Here is a 20,732-nt window from a genome sequence, read left to right as displayed (position 1 = left end):
TTTAAAATTGAGTCGACTAACTGGGTATTTTTACTTGAAAATAGCTTGGGGCCCTCAGTTTTGCTGTGTTGACGTCACTGTTTGGTATTTTTTTAATATATTTTTTTAACAATTGTTGTTATTTTTTATATATTTAAAAAATTTTGTTACGCACATACATGTGTTCATTCACAGTTTTAATGCCCTCCCTGAAAATGTATTAAGTTCAGTAAATAGCCACAAAAATAAAGAGAATTAATTAAATGAGAAGTTGAGTCCACACTTTTGGCCTGTACTGTATGTCAATCAATAAATCACACACACACACAGCCCAACTATGACTATGCCCTATGGTGCAAGGCTGGACCAACAGACCAGGCCCCAAAAAAATCATATTCTGCCATGGGGTTTTGTCTAGTTTACAAACACACCTGACATGGGGCTTTGTCTAGTTTACAAACACACCTGAAACTGTGACAGCTAGATATCCTGCCAGTAGGGCAGGTCTAGTTTATATGAGAGAGAGAGAGAGAGAGAGAGAGAGAGAGAGAGAGAGAGAGAGAGAGAGAGAGAGAGAGAGAGAGAGAGAGAGAGAGAGAGAGAGAGAGAGAGAGAGAGAGAACTGTATTAATCCCAAAGGAAATTACAGGTTACAAACACACCTGGAATTGTGACAGCTGGTTAATGTGCTCCTGTATCTTGCTTGAATTTTCATCCATCTGAGTAGTCAGGGATTTCCAGCGAGTCATGATCGCATCCATCTCAGTCCGATAACGTTGGCACATCTCCGGGGGAGCTTTCTTAAACACTTGTTCCACTGTAGACTGAAGATAGTCCACCTCACCCTGATGATCCTGTAAAGTGCTCTTCAGATCCTGAGAGCGAGCACGCACATGCACACACACAGTTCTTCAGTATAAAGCACAATACAAGTGATTTCCTCCTTGAACCATGTTAGGTTGCAACAGTCACATCATAAATACCCATTTCTGAAAAACATTATAGGCCCACAATATTTACAAGGGGGGCATAGCATGGAAGTTCTGAAGGCCGCGTGTCAAGCAGTAAGCCTGTCCCCAGTCTAACACTTTGCATAGTATTAGAAGAAGAGCAAGCAAACCTGTATGTCTTTGAGTCGCTGCTCCATGATTGGAAGCTCTGTGACAGCAGTTGATGGCGTAGCCAGCTTAGCCTCACACTGCTGCAGCCAAGCCAGCAATGTTGCAATCGTCTCCTTGTAGCGTGCTGGCGGCAAACTCTCCTGGACTGCATTCATAAATGTAAGACAAATTAGCAGATCATTAAAAGTAATAATAACAATAATAATAATAATAATAATAATAAATAATAATAATAATAATAATAATAATAATTAGACATGGGTTTAATATAGCGCTTTCCTAGATACTCAAAGACGCTTTACGCTTTTTTAAAGATTATTGCTTGCTTTTTGGACATGTTCATCTTTTTGTCTACCTCAATTCCCAAGATATGGTTGCAGCAAAATGTTATTTTTTCCTGTTTGTTGTATACACATTTGTCAGGCAATGTTCATTATGTGTATTATGTCTAAAGTACTTGACATTGACCGACTTGAGTAGTCCCCTGGGGATCAATAAAGTAATTCTACTCTACTATTAATTAGAGCTTGATGACATAATGAGACACCCAAAATTAACTGCTTTTCACGTTTCCGCAGTTCATCAAGCACTTTATAATAATGCTTGGTTAAGCTTGGAATATTGGTGTCATTGGAACAAAAAGGTTAATATATCTTACTAAGTAATTCTACTCTACTACTCACCAGAGTTTGATGACGTAATGGGACACATTACCCAAAATTAACTGCGCTTCACGTTTCCGCAGATCATCAAGCACTTTATAATAGTGCTCAGTTAAGCTTGGGATATCGGTCTCATAGAAGGCAGGATGGTCTGTGTCCATTCCAGAGTCCTTCAGCTCACTCAACTGGCTCTCCAGCTGACCCAGAGTTGGCTCCAAGACCACGAGACGGGAAATCTCATCCTGTAAATGTTTTACAAAAACGTATATTAGTCCCCTCTGATTAGACCATGGGCCTCATGTTATGGGTCAGTGACGTTTCAGCAGTAGCACACGTCAGGGCGGCGCATCGACAGCCAGTGGCACTATTGTATGGATTTATTTTGTTTGTTTTCAGTGGATTAGCTAAAATAGCATATTCATTGCAGCATAACAACCACCAATTATTAATTTGTTACTAATTTGTTGTGCCATCTGACATCTGAGCCCAAAAACGGTCTTTGACCCATACAGTATATTTGTCACGCACCCTCTGATTACACCTCATTTTATCCACAAAACATTCTGTTCAAACAAACCTTGTGTACAAACAAACCTTGTGTACAAACAATCCTTGTGTACAAACAAACCTTGTGTACAAACAAACCTTGTGTACAAACGTTGGTTAGGTAATAAGCATAGATAAACGAAGCCTGTATGAACTTTGCAATTGTGATAGTGAATTCGCCTTCCATTGCTCATTGCATTACTGTAAATTCAGGAACCCTCATGAAATTGAAACTAAACCACACATAATGTATAATAGGCCAAGAGTATTAGCTCAAAAATAGGCCCAACCCGGAACAAATTAGTAACAAGCTGGATTTCTCAGAATATGCTCAGAATACAGTGGCGGCTGGTAGTCTGTCAAACAGGGGAGGCTGTTCAATTACAATATGTCCAGAACGCAAAAAAAAAAGGGGGGGGGGGGGGGACAATTTTGACACACATCTTATATTGGTCCTGAGCCACATATGGCCTCACACACTAAAGGACTCTTGTTGAAACAAATTTGTTAATCATTAATCATTATCCCCCTTGTAGCCTATTCATAGGGAAATGTTTTTTTATTATTATTATTATTATTATTATTATTATTATTATTATTAGGCCTACCTCCGCCACATAATTGATGTGATTGATTTTGCCTATGTCTTTGTTCATTACTGGGTGCACGACTTAAGAGGTCGCAAAATCTTAAATTATTTACCAGACATTGCCAACACAGTAGGAAACAAGGACTCGCCTATCACGGGACAGTTAACCAGTTGATCAGACACCACGAAAGCTCAAAAGAAACGGTTGTTCTTCCCTACCTTTTTCACCAAGTCAATATTAGGCAGTGCTCTGCTCTGCTCCTTGATATTCATTTTCTCCTCATAAGGACGACTGGAATTCGCCAGAATTTAATCCACAATGCTTGGCATTTTGCATAGCTCTCTTAGCTTTCTTGCAAGCTAGCCCTAACAAAAAGTAGGCAAGTTAACCTCAACTTTTGAATTGGGAGATTGAAAAGGATAAGGACTAATAATGCCACTATTAAGACTTTATTCGCAACACTAGGTTTACAAGAATATGTACACAAAACTGGAGTACACCGCAATGAATAGCTTCCCCGCTGGTTACACGACGAAACTTCTCAGTCAAATTAATAACATATCCGCATTTCGAAATGAAATCAACTACTGTAGCCTACTGACACGGGGTTCACCCAATCACAAGCCGGAGCTTCAGTCTCCGGTACCTCCCCCCTCCTCTCTCTTCTCCATTCACTCCCAGTGAGGCTCAGTCTCAAAATCAAAAAAATTTCACGGCAATAGCCAATGACCGTTTAGCATTTTGCCATTGGAAAAGCGTACAATTCCACATGCCATTGAAGTCCATTGAGACTCGACTCGCTTGCGTTGTCATGAGCGAAAAAAAAACTCGTGCGAGTCTCGGGATCCTATTACAGATTGGTTTCATCTCTAAGTTGAGCACATGCATTTTCTATGAAGCTGGGTCTGAAATAGCAATGTTATTAAGTCGTGTAAAGCATTAGTTTACATACTATTCTCCGTGATTTTGGACAGGAGGCTGCGCCTCCCTTGTACTCAAAGAGGAATCGCCTCTGTCAGAATACCTTTAGGAACAACATACTAAAAGTCCCCGGGAATCCACCTTGGCCTTTCCGAGAAATTCAAGATGGTGTCCAAATTAAATTAATTTATAGTGTTAATGCAATAACTTCTGAACAGGTGAATGAATTGTCACAAAATTTGGTGTGCTAACACTTTGTAATTACTAAGCGATGTGATTTAATTTTGGAGGCCATCACTTTCAAGATGGCCGATATTCAAGATGGCAGACATTTGTTGTGCCATGTACCATAATTTCCGAATGGTTGAACGGATTTCCACCAAATTTTGCGTGCTAACACTCTATAGTAGGTACGTGATTTGCCAAAAATTTGGAGACCAATGCCTTCAAGATGCCTTCAAGATGTTTTTGGTTCAAGGTCCCAGTGACTGAAATATTACAACATGTTATAAACATAATGCATATAGATATTGTTATGATAAGTAGTGGAGTCTGTTTCGGTAGAAAAAGGCCAGTACCGTTACGAAGCTGACAAAAGCGTAAAATTTTGCATGATGCTTCCTTAGGACCCCCTCAATCATTTAAGCCTAGGAGCCCAACTGAAATATGACATTTTCATATCAATCAAGTTAATAATCCATGTACATATGAAGTGTCAGTGACAGCTTGGATGATCTACCTCAATAAGGCCATTACAAAGTAAAATGTATGCTGATTTGTGTTCAGATATGTATATCTTAAGTCCTGAGTGTACTATGGAGTGATAGGGGCCTTTATGCTTAGGAAATTATGAATAATTAATATGCAATACAACATACATAGAGTATATTGACAAATACTTTGTTTTAAAAGAGCAAAATGGTAACATGTCTGTTTTCTGTTCTACTTTGGGCTTTAACCTAGACAACATGTTGGCTACCTAACCACTTAATTTATTGATTGCTCCTTATTATTTGTGGGTGTGGTCGTTTTTTTAAAACATGTCTGTCTGCCTTCTCACACACACACACAAAAGTTAAACAACAGCATAAAAATCGCATTGGCTTTGGAGGGATACATCTGTCAAAGTAGCCATAAGTCATCAAGACTATACTGTACTGTACTGTACCATAATGAACTGTAATATACTCTACTGTACTGCAATGTACTCTGCTACACTGTACTCTACTGTACTCTACTGTACTGTAATATACCATACTGTATTCTACTCTAGTGTACCATACTGTACTATACTCTACTCAGTCTACTGTACTGTACTCTACTGTACTGTACTATACTGAACTGTATTGCACCCTACTGTAATGTACTGTACTGTACTGTGCTGCACTGTACTGTATGCTACTGTACTATTGTACAACTACATAGGGCTGAAACATGTAGAGCATTCTGAGGTCAAGTACAATAGGATGCAAAAAAGGTGTGGTGGGAATGAGTTATGTTACTGTTACAACTAAAAATCTTGAAGGTTAAAAAGGTCCTGTGGCATTTTGTTGGAGCGGGCGCGGGGGGTGCATGGTAGGCCATCCTTCTTCCTTGCATATCAAGAAAATGAGTAATGGTTCACCTTTATAGTATATGCCATATGAGAATTGTTGCTTTATATTGATATTTCTCCTATAGGTAAGGGTGGCAAAGACCTACAGTTCATGTTGTCCATGAGCTGTCAGTTTTGAAGTAGCAGTTGAGGTATTCAATGATCACTGAGGTAACGGTAATACAACACAAGTAGGCTACTAGGTGAGGACTTGTTTGCAAATTCTGAAAAAGAAATCCTTTTACCTCTGTCTACTTACTGAACACTTACTTAGAAATAGAAAAAAATATTTATTTAATTTCAACTGAAGATATACATTGAGTAATCTATAATGCCATTCTTAAAGATGACTGAAATGCACTCACTACATGCACAATACTACCTGTGAAGCTGTAGAATTTGGTGATGTTATGGGTTATTCACACATATGGAGAGGTCTTGTCCCTTAATCTATCTCCTGCAAATAGAAATATCTATGTAATGGAAATTAGAGGATGGAGAAGCTGCTACCGTTGACACCTTGTTGCACTGACACCTCCCCATTCAGTATGCTGCTGTGTGAGCATTAGCAGCAGTCTATTCTCACTGTAGTGCTAGTGTAGGAAATACTAATTTTAATTCAGGCCAAGTATGAATATTCTGAAATTGTTCACAATGTTACATTTGCTGTCATAAGAAATCTTAGAAAGTTTTTTTTCAGAGGGCTTCTAGGCTAGAATTACTACATATACCCTAAAGAAACATCATGCAAAGTCTGGTGCTTTTGTCACGGTAAAACCCTTAACAGACTCCACTAAAGTTGTTATATTTTAATATAAGCATTTAAACAAGACCTAATGATGAAATTGATTCTACATCTAACATCAAAACATAAATTTCCACCTTTAGACTGCTTTTAAATTACATTTCAAGCCTTAGATATGTCCAAATCTCCAAAAGGCGGCCATTTTGGACGCCATCTTGAATTTCTCAGAGAGCCCAAGGGGGATTCCTGGGGACTTATAATTCCTAAAGGTATTCTAAACATATCCTGACATTTTCAGCTTGTTACTAATTTGTTCAATCCACCCACTGAATGTTATTGCGCTTAAACATGAAAAATCATCCATTTTGGACCCCACCTGGGCCACCATATTGAATTTCTCAGAGATGCCAAGTTGGATTCCTCTGGATTTTTTGTATGTTGTTCATATTACAGTAGAGTGTTAGCATACAATATTTGGTGCCAATCCAGCCACCCATTGAAAAGTTATTACATGAAAACATTTAAAATATCAAAAATCTTGGACGCAGATCTTGAATTTCTCAGAGAGCCCAAGGGGGATTCCTGGGGACTTTTAGTATATTATTCCTAAAGGTATTCTGAACATATTGTAGCGCCGAGCCCCTTGAGTGGACTGTGTGTGTGTGTTTCCCCATAGGATTCCCTCTCTGTCTATCTGTATGTGTGAATGGTGAATGTGTGTGTATCTGTGCGCGTGAATGTTGTTCCCCACTCCCTTGTGTGTCTTCTAGAATTTTGTGTGTGCCAATCAGTTTTGGGGTGGGTTTTGATTGGGGGGAGGTGTCCGGGCGGGAATAGTTAAGGAATTAGATAGGATGGGTATTGATAAGGGGCGGGGTGATTGATAAGGGATCGATAACGTTCGTAACGGTTAATCAGAGCTGAGGAAAACTAATTTGAGAGTAGACGTGTGCGAGTGTGGGTACGAGTGTTTTTAGAGTAGTGAAGAGTAGTGTTTATTATTTTCTGTGGGACAACTCCTTTTTCCCGAGTCAGGCTGTAAAAGAGCAGGGTAATAAAGAAAACGCTACACTGTATCTGCTGCCTCCGACATCCTTTTTGAAGTGGCTACCGCTCGGCGCTACAATATTCTGAAATGTTCGGCTTGTTACTAATTTGTTCCTGGTGAAACTCTAATACTCTTGGCCTATAACTCCTGTCTAGCCTGCAAGAACTGAAAATGCAATGCACGGTGCAGGCATTGGCAAGTGTTACCCTGCAGCGCTCCAGCTGGTTTCGGATTGGCTCAGGCTCACTGGGGGGGAGGGGTGTCAGTTTGATCCAGTTTTCTGCCCCGTTCACACTCAGCTCCAGTTGCTGATACAAGTTGTAGAAGGCCAGGATGCGGCTCTGATAGTCCAGCCAGGTCAGGCGTTCGACAAGCAGGACACAGAAGTCCTCCCAGCGACTGCTTAGCTGTTGAGCAGCCGTATATATATTCTCAGTGATGGGGCCACCTGCAGATAGATATGGAACAATTTATGTTTTCTTGTGAACTATAAAAATGAGTGCAGGCCACTTCACATCTACAATAACTAGAAAGATAACGACAAATGGATATAGAGTATATCTACAGATCTGTAACAGCACATGCTAGCACTTAAAAGTAGGCCCTATACATATTTACGATGGGAATGTATTTGCTTAAGCATTAACCGTGTGTACTGTATGCAAAATTTCAGTGCATTTTTAAAAAAATATATTGAATTCATCCTGCGACTTTGACACTCCTGTCTTAAGCGCTTACTCACGACTACACAAGCAGTAGTAGTTGTTACAGTGGTAATTGTTTCTTTATTTCTCTTAAAACCGTATGATGTTATTTTGGTTGAAGAGTTCCGTTGAAGTCAGCATTGTGATGCCTCTTTACCTCCATCGTGCTGATCCATGAGAGCCTGGGCTGAGCGCGTGGCTTCTTGGAGCTTCCGGAACTTATCTGGTCTCTCTCGCTCGATTGCCTGATGATGGGCAAAGATAGAGTGATTTGTAAAATATCCAATTACATTTTTATAATTTTTATCAGTTTGCACACAAAGTGAAGTGACACAAAATGTGTGTTGCTCTACAAAAATACATGAACAAAGATGAGTGCATACAAAAGTATACTGCCAACTTTTCTCTGTGCTTCTACTGTAGCTGTCTTCAAAAGCTGACTGATTGAATGTTAAAATGTTGAACGAACCAATGTCAGAACCAAGTCAAGTGTATAGTATGAGTATGTGTTCTGGAGTGTGTGTGTGTGTCTCAAATGCCGCACTTTTGTCAGTGCACTGACAGTCAGTGCATAGTGCACACAGTGCACTGAGGTCTTTAGTGCATAGTGTCGAGGAAAAATATGAGCACTATGCACTGTGCCCTCGCTGGAAGTGACGTCTGAGCATGCCAGTAGCTTGCCAAAATATGAGTTGGCCACTGTTTACAATGCACAGCGTCTGGTGCTTGTATGTTCATGTCCTTCACCCCAAAGGACACCAATCACACATACAATACTTTGATTGGCATGTAAAGGTTGGTGTCCCATCAACATTACTTGCAGAATTAGGAGACTGTTGACCAAACTCTTCTACTGAACTGAATGCCACATTTCCTTCCTGTCATTGTCAACATGGCCGCCGTTTAGTGCGTGCAGTGTCCATCATTCAAGCACTGCATTTTTCCGCCATTGTTAGGGGATCATCCTGGCACTTTCAGTGCACTGGCCCAACTGAAATTTTCAGCGTGAGCAACCTAGGCACTGAAAAACAGTGGCCGAAGTGCACAAGTGCGGCATTTGAGACACAGCCTGTGTCTCGAAACCATCGTTGCTAACCAAGTTAGCAGCTTACAAGGTTGCAATGCAATTTCCCTTTGGCAACCTAGTAATTTGCAAACAGGTTAGCAACGATGCTTTCGGGAAACAGAGTCCTGTACTGGTCTCAGACGTTTGTTAAAAGGTGCACTGTGTAATATTTTTTATGAAGTTTCTGCTTCATGCTGCCCATTCACAAATGTTATCCATTTTCCCGAATACTACCAACCACCAAATTATAAGTATTAGTTATGACTGGGAAATTGCCCTTTCCATACATGAAAAAGTGGATCTTGTCTCATCCGCCATTTTGAATTTCCAGCAATGGACACTTTTAGCAGCAAAACTTACTGTACTTTGCTCACTAGTAAATTGCTTGCTAGTAAATATTAGTTTATTATTTAGTAAATATTCATGAAACATCAAATCCGACAAATCTGGCGCAGTTTCAACAGTTTAATGTACTTGTGATTATGCTTAAAGTGTGAACTATAGGGTTTTATAATTTACAAAATAATCGCCAGGTATGTGGTTGAAAACATGTTGCCTCTATCCACTGTGGAGTCGGAGTCGTTTCCATCTCGTGGAAGAGAAATGAACACACCCCTTTGCTGAAAAAAGGTTGTGAACTGGATTAACATTCACCATTGATAATAGGTCATGAAGATCTTTGATAGTAGCATCTTAAGCAAAAGTCACAACCAAAATAACATCACAGAACAAGGATTAATACCCCATTCAACTGTTCTTTTCTTTCTTTGACCCTTTTAAGCAAAAAAAGCGATGCAAAATACTTTTCCTGGTAACTAGTTCCTTTTCTAGTTAAGTAACGCAGTTACTTTTTTTGGAGAAGAAACTGGTACTTGTAATTAGTTATTTTTTCAAAGTAACTTTCCCAGCACTGTATATGAGTTTACAGTCTAGTACACTGGAAGCACATGATCTGAAGTATATTTGGTACACATATTCCATACTTAAGCATACATGCTTTCTATTTAGAAAGGTGCCTACTTGCAGCCTGTTGTCTTATGGCTAGTCACATTCACACATGTATCCATCCATCTATACATACCCGAACTTTATCTTGAAGATCTTGCAGATTTCCCTCTTTGCGAGACACAGAGAACTCTGGGCTTTTGAGAATGGCCTCACCGCGAGTGATGAAGCTGTGAATCTCAGTGAAGTCCATGTCAAAGCTGTCAAGTCATACATGGTTGCACATGAAAAAAAGCCTCTAAATATAATCTCAAAAGTTATGCAACATAAACAGGCACCTACAGTAACACAACAATAACTTTTGGGGGTGATATTTGGAGTATGTTAACACATTGAGTGCCAAATGCGTTTTTTCCGTAATGTTGGCATAGAATGACCACTGGGCCACTGACGCATGTTATGGCTCGTTTGAAATGTGAGACTTTAACCTCTTTATTGATGAACAACACTGTTTGTCTCTAGACAAACAGCCAGCCGTGCTTTTGATACTTACATATCCAGGTCAAAGGATTTGTGTCATAGTGTCAAAGGAGTTTTAATGTTCATAAAACCACCAAGAAGGTGGAGGGATTATAACAAAACAACCACATTTCTACGCAGTATTGTACATTTCATCCAGCAAAATTCCATAATTATCTTAATAAATGAAATAACCACCGAAACACTGCATTTTGTGTTTGCTTGGGTCATCCTTGTTTAATGTTAACATTTGTTTGGTGATCTGAAATTGTTAAGTGTGCCAAATATGCAAAAAAGTAAAAAAAAATCAGAAGGGTGGCAAATACATACGCACGGCACTGTATATGTCCCCGGTTCTCTGAAGGAATGCAGAGAGAGTGTCCCTCCTATGGGAGTCTCATCCGTGTAGTACAATCACGAAAACATTTACCATCCCTGCCAAAGGCAAAAAAGTCTGGCCTTTTCTCGCCGTCCTCGGGGGTAATACAAGGCAGCGCACACCTGCCCACATCCTCTTGGTACCACCATCCTGAGCTTTCAGACCGAGAAGGGTGGAGTAGAGGACACTCTAGCCCTCTCCATCCCTTCAGAGAACCGGGGACATATACATGTCCTAATGTTCTCTTTCAATCTCTCCGTTCGAGTGTCCCTCATTTGGGAGTTGTAAACACTCCCGTTCAAATCACACGGACCGACCGGAGGTCAATTGCATAGAGGAACAGCCCAGGAATAAGTGGAGCCCCAAGGGCAGAGTCAATGGCCTTCAGACATGTGGCAGATGCCTGGAGAATGGGGCATTGTCCCCCTCACTGACGCCCACTCAGCCTTGAACGGGCCACACCCATTGAGCCCACAGCTCCGGGTGTGGGTGAAAGAGTCCACTAGGAGCCTGAGAGAGCAGGTCCCTCCTCAGAGGAATCTCCCAAGGCTCACCCGTAAGCAGGATGCCCCAGCCATCGGGGGCCAACTAGCAGCAGAGGCCGACGTTCTAATCTAAACAAACTTTGTGTAGAACCGCCATAAGCAGGGCCACTGGGGGAAAGGCGTGCAGCCTCCCGCTGGGCCACATATGTGCCCAGGCATCAGTACCCAAGGCAACATCACACAGGTCTTTAGAGAAAAACAACCTGCAGTGGGTGTTTAATGCAGGCACAAATAGGTCCACGTCGGCCTCGCCGAAGCGGTCCCATATGAAGCTCACCGTCGCAAGCGGCAGAACCGTGCCAAGCACCCTCGCTGGGGACAAGTAGGCCCTGTAAGCTTACACCACCGAGTCGAGGGACATACCGATGAATAACACTGTTTGTGCCGGCAGGAGAAAACTCTGTAAACCCGCAGGAGACAAGTATATGAATTCTCTTGTTAGACAAAATACTTGTGTTAGTCCGGGGTAACCAAAGGGTATCCAGGCAGCAGCAGCAGACACAGGGGTGGTGTGTGGTCAAGGCTAAAGACACAGTGCAGTGCCAACTGTTACCCTCGTGAGGATAGCTAATAGCTCCGTCACACTGAACTGAAGTGCGGGGACAAAAGACTATTAACTTTTTTCTGCCGAAGCAAAAAATACCTCTGACCATTACCTCAGACAGCCTTTGTCTTTCCTTCCAGATAAGCGAACATGGCCAGGAATAAAGGGACAGCACGAAACCACTCTTATGCCAGGCAGGCTAAGCTCCTGCTTAGCTCCCCCGGGTAAGATGGTCGACTAGCAGAGACTAACGCTGGTCTTTGGTCCAGTCTTCAAACGTACCCTTCTTTGCTGCTTTCGAAGATTGTGCGGGAGTTGTCTTTAACCCCTTAGCACAGTACTATGACTCTCTGTAATGTCATAGCAATGTTGTTATGATGCAGTTAAGTATTTTCAGGAAGTGAATAGGGTCGCCGGCGACCCCAGCTGCAGTAAGAGGCTACCCGTTACTAACCTGGTTCTCACGCGATGGTTGTTACGTGCGAGCTCACGAAGTGTATCGAAGATGCACGAAGCACTAAAGGTCCGCGCGAGAGCCAGGGTAACCCGTTACCACCCAGGCCAGGTTCTTAGTGGGACAGTTAAACTGAATTACGGAGGTAAAGTAAATCGGTGATGACTCGTGAAAGCAAAGGATGGAAAGAGGATGTGCGCAGGTGCACGCTGCCTTTTATAGCCCGAGGACGGCGGGAAAAGGCCAGTCTTTTTTGCCTTCGGCAGGGATGGTAAATGTTTTCGTGATTGTACTACAAAGGATGAGACTCCCATAGGAGGGACACTCGGAGAGACTGAAAGAGAACTGACAAGTGTGATTGTTGTTTGCCGATTGCCGTTTCCACATTGTGTCCAATCAAATGCAGTATTTTCAAAATTGTTGGGGAAGAGCCATTGACTGTGAATAAAATATCCAGATGATTACATACGCTTTTAGCTGCCATCTATGTCTGTTCTACAAGTATTAGAGTATACAGAGTTCCCAAAATCACACAATATGCATTGAAGCGTCTAGCTTTGAAATTAAACCCCAAAAAAGTTTAAACAGACTTTTACCATTTGTAGTCAACGCATGGGGAGTAGAAACGCAATTTTACCTTTCTTGGCATTCAATGTGTTAAGACGTATCAAAATGTTTCCACATGAAAAATACTCTAAATATCATCTCAAAAGTAACGCATCATCACCAGACACCTACACTACACACTAACACAGCACTATTTTTTGAGGGGCTATTTGGAAGTATGAAGCATGAAGTATGTTTCAAACACTATGTAAAAAAATCTACCTATGCACCCAGTTAGCATGCCAGATTGCAGGATCTCGTGTATGGCTAAACGAAAGAAAAGAAAAAAAGAAGATTCATCTTCCAGAGCTGACAAGTCAAAGGTAACATTAACAACACAATTGCATGTTGAAGTTTCCAGCTGTTCACTGTTCCAAGTTAGCATGCATCATTAAACAAAGGGGACCAGCTACTTAGCATGTATTACTAAACCAAAGGGGACCAGCTAGCTGATTCAGTTCAATGATAATGTGCTAGCTTGGACCGAGGAGTAATATCCTCAGACTCTGAGAATCTACTGGAAGAACAGGAGAAATGTAAAACTCAATTACAGTACTTAGTTAAGAGTCCAGCAGATCTTAATGGAACATAGGGTAAAGGTGTAAAGTAGCGTATGAATGCATTATTTGCATATATTGCTAGTTTAGGTGGTGTAGTTTAAGGGTCATTTCACATGAAATCAGACACTTTGGTACCCAGGCTCCGCCCTAGCAGTGACGCAACACCTTCGGCTCAGCTACACTCACTCAGGAAAACTGCCTGTTCACATACATTCGGGTTCCCTCCACAGCGGGAACTCCACCCACTTTGTCGGGAACTAATCAACTTTGAGCATTTCCAACCGTCCTGGGTAGAGGCATGTTCAAGGCAGTGACGTTGTTTAAGCAGAGGCGTTCTCTATTGGGGACAAAGAAATGTTTGGTTTAAACTTTGACTCAGCCTGTTCTGCCCTCGAACAGTAGCAAACCAAGGGAGGTGGGTCAACCATGCCGTTTAAGAATGTTAGTTGTTATGATCTTGGTCAGACCAAGTCTCGAAGAGATTTGAAAGTAATGATAATCAGGCAAACACTTTGGGGCCCGACCAATTTTAAGATATTAATAACAAAACTCATTGTGCTTTTTTAGTGACAAGGTAGGCCTACTGGTAGAGCCCCAGAGCTGCATTTGCATAGATCTTGTACTAATATTAAGTGAGAAAATGAATTAAGAGGGTAGGCTATACACTCATCCTTGAATTTATTGTGCCACGCAATACAAACTACAATACAATAAGTTGAATTGAAATCTGAGTCGGTTGGGCCCTAAAATTTCTGATTTCATGTGAAATGACCCCTGAGAGTCTGATAGGTGCCACTCTGGCACCCTTGAACATTTTTTAAATGTCATGATAAGCCATGCCCATAGAAGAACCATAGAAATGTAGTTACATTTTCTTATATAAAAGCAAGGTCAAAGTGAAAGGCCACCTGGGAAACCATAGTGCTCACTGCAAAGAACAAAATTGCATTCATGCATCTCCCGTGCAAGGGGGAAGTCTCAAACAGGGAGGAGGGAGCAGTGTGGCAGGACAGCATCATGCTCAGGGTACTTCAGTCATGGAGGAGGATGGGGGCTACTAAACATGACACTTATTCTACAAAAGGCATTCTAGATGGTATTAGGTGACTGTAAATGGGGGTGGTTTCTGACATTTTTTTAAAAAGAAAAATGCTTGAGGGTGGAGGTAAGGTAAGGAGAGGGACTATTTTACTGAACTATTTTACTGACCAGTACATTTACTTTCTATTGTTTGTTGTGACCACTAATGATTGATATGCAAAATGTGGTCTAAATTGATAACAAACATGATGTGTTATATAAGGGCATGTAACTGGTTTTCTATGGGCATGGCTTATGATGTCACTAAAAATGCTTTAAAAATTATTTAACTACACCACCTTAACTAGCAACATGCCATAACCGTGTACAAAAAATTCAATTCATACCCAGCTTTACACTTTTGTCAAAGTTCTACTACACTATAAGGAGAGGGGGGGAAATTACCATTTTTGCAGGAACAGTGGAATGTCGAGTAGTGTTCATTGAACGCTCCAACTTTTCAAATTCCACTCTGCTTTTGTAGTATTGCTACTTTGTACTATCATAACTTCCTTGTAAAATCTTAGCAAATTTGAATGGCATTTTGAAGCATTTACGAAACAGTTCCCAAACATAATACTACATATGGGGTGAAGATGTGAGATGTTCCAAATGCAGCGAATGACAGTTAACATACCTCAGTGTGGAATTTTAGTTAAGATCCTTCTACTGACAGAGATTTCTGAAACGTTCAAACAGCACATAAGCATGCTCACGCGCACACCTGCACCCCGCGCACACGCACGCACACGCACGCACACTCAAATACCTGTTATTACACACACGTTATTACACACACACGTAGGCACGCACCGTTTCTGCAGTTCAGCATCAACCACAATCTGCCTTTTCTTCTGGGGGGGAGACGAGGGCAGCTTGTCTTTTGCACCTTTTATCATGACCTTTTCACGAGTCGTCACTTTCGTTACAGAAGCCATCACGGTTTGCCGTAACTCTGTCTGTGATGTGGTGATGGTTGTTGTCGAGGAAACGGATGGCACAACCTGCAAGACAAAACAACACCATGCAGCCCATGGAAGAGAAGAATACATCATAAGGTGAGGTTAGCACAAAAGAAGAAATTATCTGTTGGCAACACTTACACAATGCTTGGGGGGTATTTTTGTCATTACCTCTAATCTCTAACCGTTGCTTGTTAGATTTGGACACAATGACTGTTGCTTCCTATATGGACAGACTCGTGTCACAGCAGTATGACTGATGTGGAGTGGTATTGCTTTGTTTTGGTGTTCTTTTTGCTTGCCCAACCAAAAAAAGTTGCCACAAAAAAGATCACTCTAATCACACTCTAATTTGTCATTGTAACACCTTCAACTTTGATTGTGGCACACATTTCCTTTTGGCATTGTTTTGATAAGCTTCTGAAAAATTCACAATATTTAATTCCATCCAGTGTGAACGCAACACAGAATGATAATAAATCTTGCTTTGGCATTGCAGACATTTATCGAAACAATGCCACAGCAAGTGTGTGCCATAATCAAAGCTAGAGGCGTTCCAATAACAAATGCGAGTGCGATTTGTTTAGTATTTTTGGCTAGGTACTGTGGTTGAATTCATGCCTACCAGCAGGGCCGTTGACAGCTTTGGCTGGGCCAAGGACATAGTCAGCTAAATGCCCGCCCACCCCAATACATACAACATAATGAGGACCCAATTCTGGGCCCCCTCTCTCCCTGGGCCCGCGACGACTGACCCCTTTACCCTCCCCTGTTGGCTTCCTTCATGCCTACCAGTGTAGTGCTTTTCTCAAGCAGCTGCAGAAGGTTGTCCCAGCGTTGCTTTAGATCTTCCATCCGTCCCTCCAACTTCTGGGATACCTCTTTACTCTTCACACTGCTGATTAAACTCTGGCTCAGTGATCGCAGATGGTCCAGAGAGTGCTGTTTCATTTCCATTTCTGCTTTCAACAGCTGGACAAAACAGAAAAGAAAGGAGCCTTCATAACTCATCACAACGTAACCACCCCAGGCACATATTGTTGTGTGCCATTTCTGTAATTTTTCATAAGAAAAACTTATCCAATACAGTTTGTCAATAGATATGTTGTGCATATCCTGAATGAATTGTGGAAGGATTGGCCAATCTATATAGGAATTATGATCAAAACATTTGTGGGGTCATATCCACAAGATGAGCAACATTATAATTTCCATTTCTCTTGTAATTTTCAAACTCTAGTTATGACAACAGCTGGACAAACAGACATGACAGGAGCCTTCATAACTCATCACAACATAAGACTTAACAGCCCTAAGGTATATTGTTGTGTGAGTCTTTGGATGTGAATTAGATACTGAATGAATTGTGCTTTGTATTTCACTACACCATGTAGTCTCCATTCCATCCATTTTGTGCTCATCAAACTTGTCTTCAGATGTTAATCCAGTAGTTACCTAGTGTTTATTCATCTCTCATCGTCTCAGAATAATTCAAGGAGCATCTCTGTGGCTCGTCCTGTTGTTTGTCTGTTCCATTAACTGCTCAATTAACTGTTGAACTGTTTATTTAATTGATCTCAAATGTGGAGGGTGTCATACTAATAGTATAGGTGTGTGTAAAATGTCATGATTATAGAGTGCTGTTAAGTGATATGGCACACTGTTGAACACTGCCACACACCAGATGGTTAGATGAGTACACAAAACAGTACTCCTAAACCAGACTCACTAAACTTGGGTCTTTGAAAGCATATGTATAGCCATACGTGTACCCTCCTTGGCAAGATTTTGTGGTGTGGTGGGACAATGATGATCTCAAATAATAGTGATGAATTGGGACTGGAGTCAAAAACTTTGGGAGAATATACAGAGTAGTCAATAGTCAATCTTTGAGGGGTGGGAGATGGGTCTGAAAAAAAGTTGAACAGTTTCAGCCTGGCTTAAGGATATGGATTTCTCAGTTCTTCTAGAATTTTCTCTCACTCTACAGCTCCCATATAACTTTATGTTAAAAAATCCCGCTGAGTGGTTGTGACATCTAGGTGAGAACTCCTAAAATGCTAATCACAAATACAGTATGTGATGGTACTTTTTTCAAATTTATTTTTTGTCTGTGCACTTATTAAACTAGACTGCCTGTGCAGTCGCCTTCGACTGCTTAAGGTATATCCCCGAAACGCGACGCTTCCAGTCCCCCATCATTCCTACCACTCCCGTCCACCATTTCGTAAACGTATATACAGACGTGACATGACGCGCATAGGCTTAAAACCAAACGACTATTGTGAAAATGAAGCAAAAAATGGGGCAAATGGTAATACTGTTTTAATGGTTCAGTGGATATATCACATTAGGTACAGTGTAATAACCAGTGTAACAATATTTAATACAATGTAATTTTTTACTTACATCATGTGTTTGTGCGTAAGTGGTATTACATGGTATTGCATATTGTTACACTGGTATTACACTATATTACATGGTATTGCATACTGTTACACTCGTTACTACACTGTACCTGATATTGCATATTGTTACACTGGTATTACACTAGTATTAAATGGTATTAAATATTGTTACATTGGTTATTACACTGTACCTAATATGGTAGATTCACTGAAATGGTGAACCATTAAAATAAGGTGTTACCGGGCAAATCAATCCACCCAGTCAGAAGTTATGGGCCAAATGAAAATTACCGCCATTTTGAAAGTGTTGTCTTCCAAACTCGAATCAGTTCATGAACCTACCCTAGAGCATTCACACACAAAATCTGGGACAAATCCATCCAACCGGTCAGTAGTTATGGGCCAAACAATAATTCGGCCATCTTGAATTCAGCCATCTTGAAAGTGTTGACCTCCAAACTCGAATCAGTTCATGAACCTACCCTAGAGCATTCACACACCAAATCTGGGACAAATCCATCCACCAGGTCAGAAGTTATGGACCAAACAAAAATTCGGCCATCTTGAATTCAGCCATCTTGAAAGTGTTGACCTCCCAACTCGAAGCAGTTCATGAACCTACCCTAGAGCATTCACACACCAAATCTGGGACAAATCCATCCACCCGGTCAGAGGTTATGGACCAAACAAAAATTCGGTCATCTTGAATTCAGCCATCTTGAAAGTGTTGACCTCCAAACTCGAATCAGTTCATGAACCTGTCCTAGAGCATTCACCCAAAAAATCTGGGACAAATCCAAACATCCGTTCAAAAGTTATCGCGTTAACACGAAAGACCTTACGCGGCGGACGCGGACGTGGCGGACGCGGCGGACGCGGCAGCGGCGCACGCAAAACCATTACATCCCAGACACTCCGCGTTTCGGGGATATAAATAATTATAGGAATGGATTTGAGATACAATCATCATGATAGCACACAAAATGCAAAAAAATGTTGTTGCTAATAAAAATATGTCTCCAAGAAATCATTGCTATGCAGCATTCTGAGTGGATCCACCCTCAAAGGTTTTAAGTAGGTTCTGATGAACACTTGTGCAAAGTTTGTTCAAAGTGTGTATCACCTGGCAAGCAGATCTTATAATCAGAAAAGAATCAGAAAATCGTTGAATAGAACAACAGAACATTATATCAAAATATTTTCAAAGTGAAAGCGATACTGAGCTATTGGTTTAACCAATTCAATGTTGCCGACTGCTAGCGTGTAGGCCTACTTGCTACAAAGGGTGAACAGACACTTGACTTACAGCATAGTTTCTCAGTCGTGTTGCTTTATCACTGTTTGGGTCGGACAGTCCATATTTAGTGGCCTGTTGTTCCTTCTGTGTCAACCACCTTTCAAACTCGCTCTGAAGAGATACAAAAACACAAGCACAAGAAAGCTTGAGAACACCACAGACATCACACTATCGGTCGAAACAAATCTTTCCTAAGCTGATCAATTTAGGCAATGTACCCATGCTCTTTTTGAAAATTTTACTGTGTTTATTACCAGTCAATTTCACTTTTGGTGTGCATCCACAAAACAAAAAACATTGCAACAACCTCACATAATGCTATTCATGCATGCTGCCATTACATTTTCAGTTGAACAGCTAGGACTGACAAATATTTTGTTTTTTTAAATTGACATAATGTCCCTTGGAACATGGACAGAGGACTGGCACTGGATGCTGATTACCATGGATAGGACAGCACTGTGAATCGGCCCTTACGTACTGTACAGATTGTACCCATTGTGCATCGCAGAGCCCTGTTAACCTATTTTAGCCTAAGGCACCTAAGTAAAAAAAACATATGCCTACTGCCTAAGGCCTATTTGGGAAAAGGTGCCCTCTGCCTAATAAAACCTAAATATCTTAGCCTCTGAAGCACATAAAAACATGAAATAAGTTGCATTAGTCATTAGGTTGCACAAGCTAGGACCATCATCTTGCATCAAAATATGTTCATGCAGCTCTAACATTAGCCTCGCGCGCCATCCTACGTACTTCCACCAAGACACTTGGCTCCGCACCTACGGCTGGTACCTGTCTTGTGTGGAGCGATGTTGACCGGTAGGATTTGCGCCGGTGTTCTGACAAACGGTCCTTCATTGTAATTTTATCCTACGGTAGGATGTTCTGTCAGACATGTCTATTAAACGGTCCTACATCGCCATAGATAGACGTCAGACATGCTTGTTCAACAACTTATAAGTTAAATCCTGATTTTTCCGAAAATGTCCTTCCTGCTTCCTGCAATCGTGTCAGATCAAACAAAGTCCAGACCATGAATACAAAATGGAAATGGTAGTATTATGGGATGGTCAGGACCAGGTTACTCTAACATACCCCCTTTTTTAATTAAAAATCTCAAATCTCAAGAGCCTGAATGCAGTGTATGTTGCTCTGGGCTCCAAGGTCAAACATATACTGTAGCCTACCAGTTGCTCTGTGTAATCCTGCCACCTCAGCACCACGTCCTGCAGGAGTAGCCAACGCTCTTCAGTCCATTTACAGATGGCAGCCCAGCGGTCCCCAAGATCCTGCAGGAAAACAACAACTTATTACAACAATGGATACCACTTTTTCCTTCTTTTCATCTTTTAGGCGGTTTAGAGCAGGTACTACATTTCATCATAACTACCTGTTATTTGATTGTTGTAATCCATAAGTACTAGGCAAAAATCCCAATCACATTTTAACCCCTTAAT

General features: G+C 41.2%; 1 protein-coding gene across 4 annotated transcripts in view; it reads right to left on the bottom strand.

Moving 5' to 3' along the window:
- The window catches only part of dmd (dystrophin), a 233,406-nt gene that overhangs the window by 158,585 nt on the left and 54,089 nt on the right, over positions 1–20,732 (bottom strand). For all 4 annotated transcript variants that reach the window (XM_063216797.1, XM_063216798.1, XM_063216800.1 and 1 more), the window contains 10 exons: positions 20,463–20,564; positions 19,285–19,386; positions 16,363–16,542; positions 15,422–15,612; positions 10,058–10,181; positions 8,068–8,155; positions 7,413–7,654; positions 1,815–2,004; positions 1,100–1,245; positions 642–854 (listed from right to left, as the gene is read on the bottom strand). In XM_063216797.1, the coding sequence (XP_063072867.1) occupies positions 642–854; positions 1,100–1,245; positions 1,815–2,004; positions 7,413–7,654; positions 8,068–8,155; positions 10,058–10,181; positions 15,422–15,612; positions 16,363–16,542; positions 19,285–19,386; positions 20,463–20,564 (1,578 nt within the window). The remainder of the gene's footprint in view (positions 1–641; positions 855–1,099; positions 1,246–1,814; positions 2,005–7,412; positions 7,655–8,067; positions 8,156–10,057; positions 10,182–15,421; positions 15,613–16,362; positions 16,543–19,284; positions 19,387–20,462; positions 20,565–20,732) is intronic.

Source organism: Engraulis encrasicolus, chromosome 15 (assembly GCF_034702125.1).
Source record: "Engraulis encrasicolus isolate BLACKSEA-1 chromosome 15, IST_EnEncr_1.0, whole genome shotgun sequence".
Taxonomy (NCBI): Eukaryota; Metazoa; Chordata; class Actinopteri; order Clupeiformes; family Engraulidae; genus Engraulis; species Engraulis encrasicolus.
The sequence above is the reverse complement of the archived record's forward strand: the minus strand, read 5'-3'. Positions and strand labels throughout refer to the sequence as shown.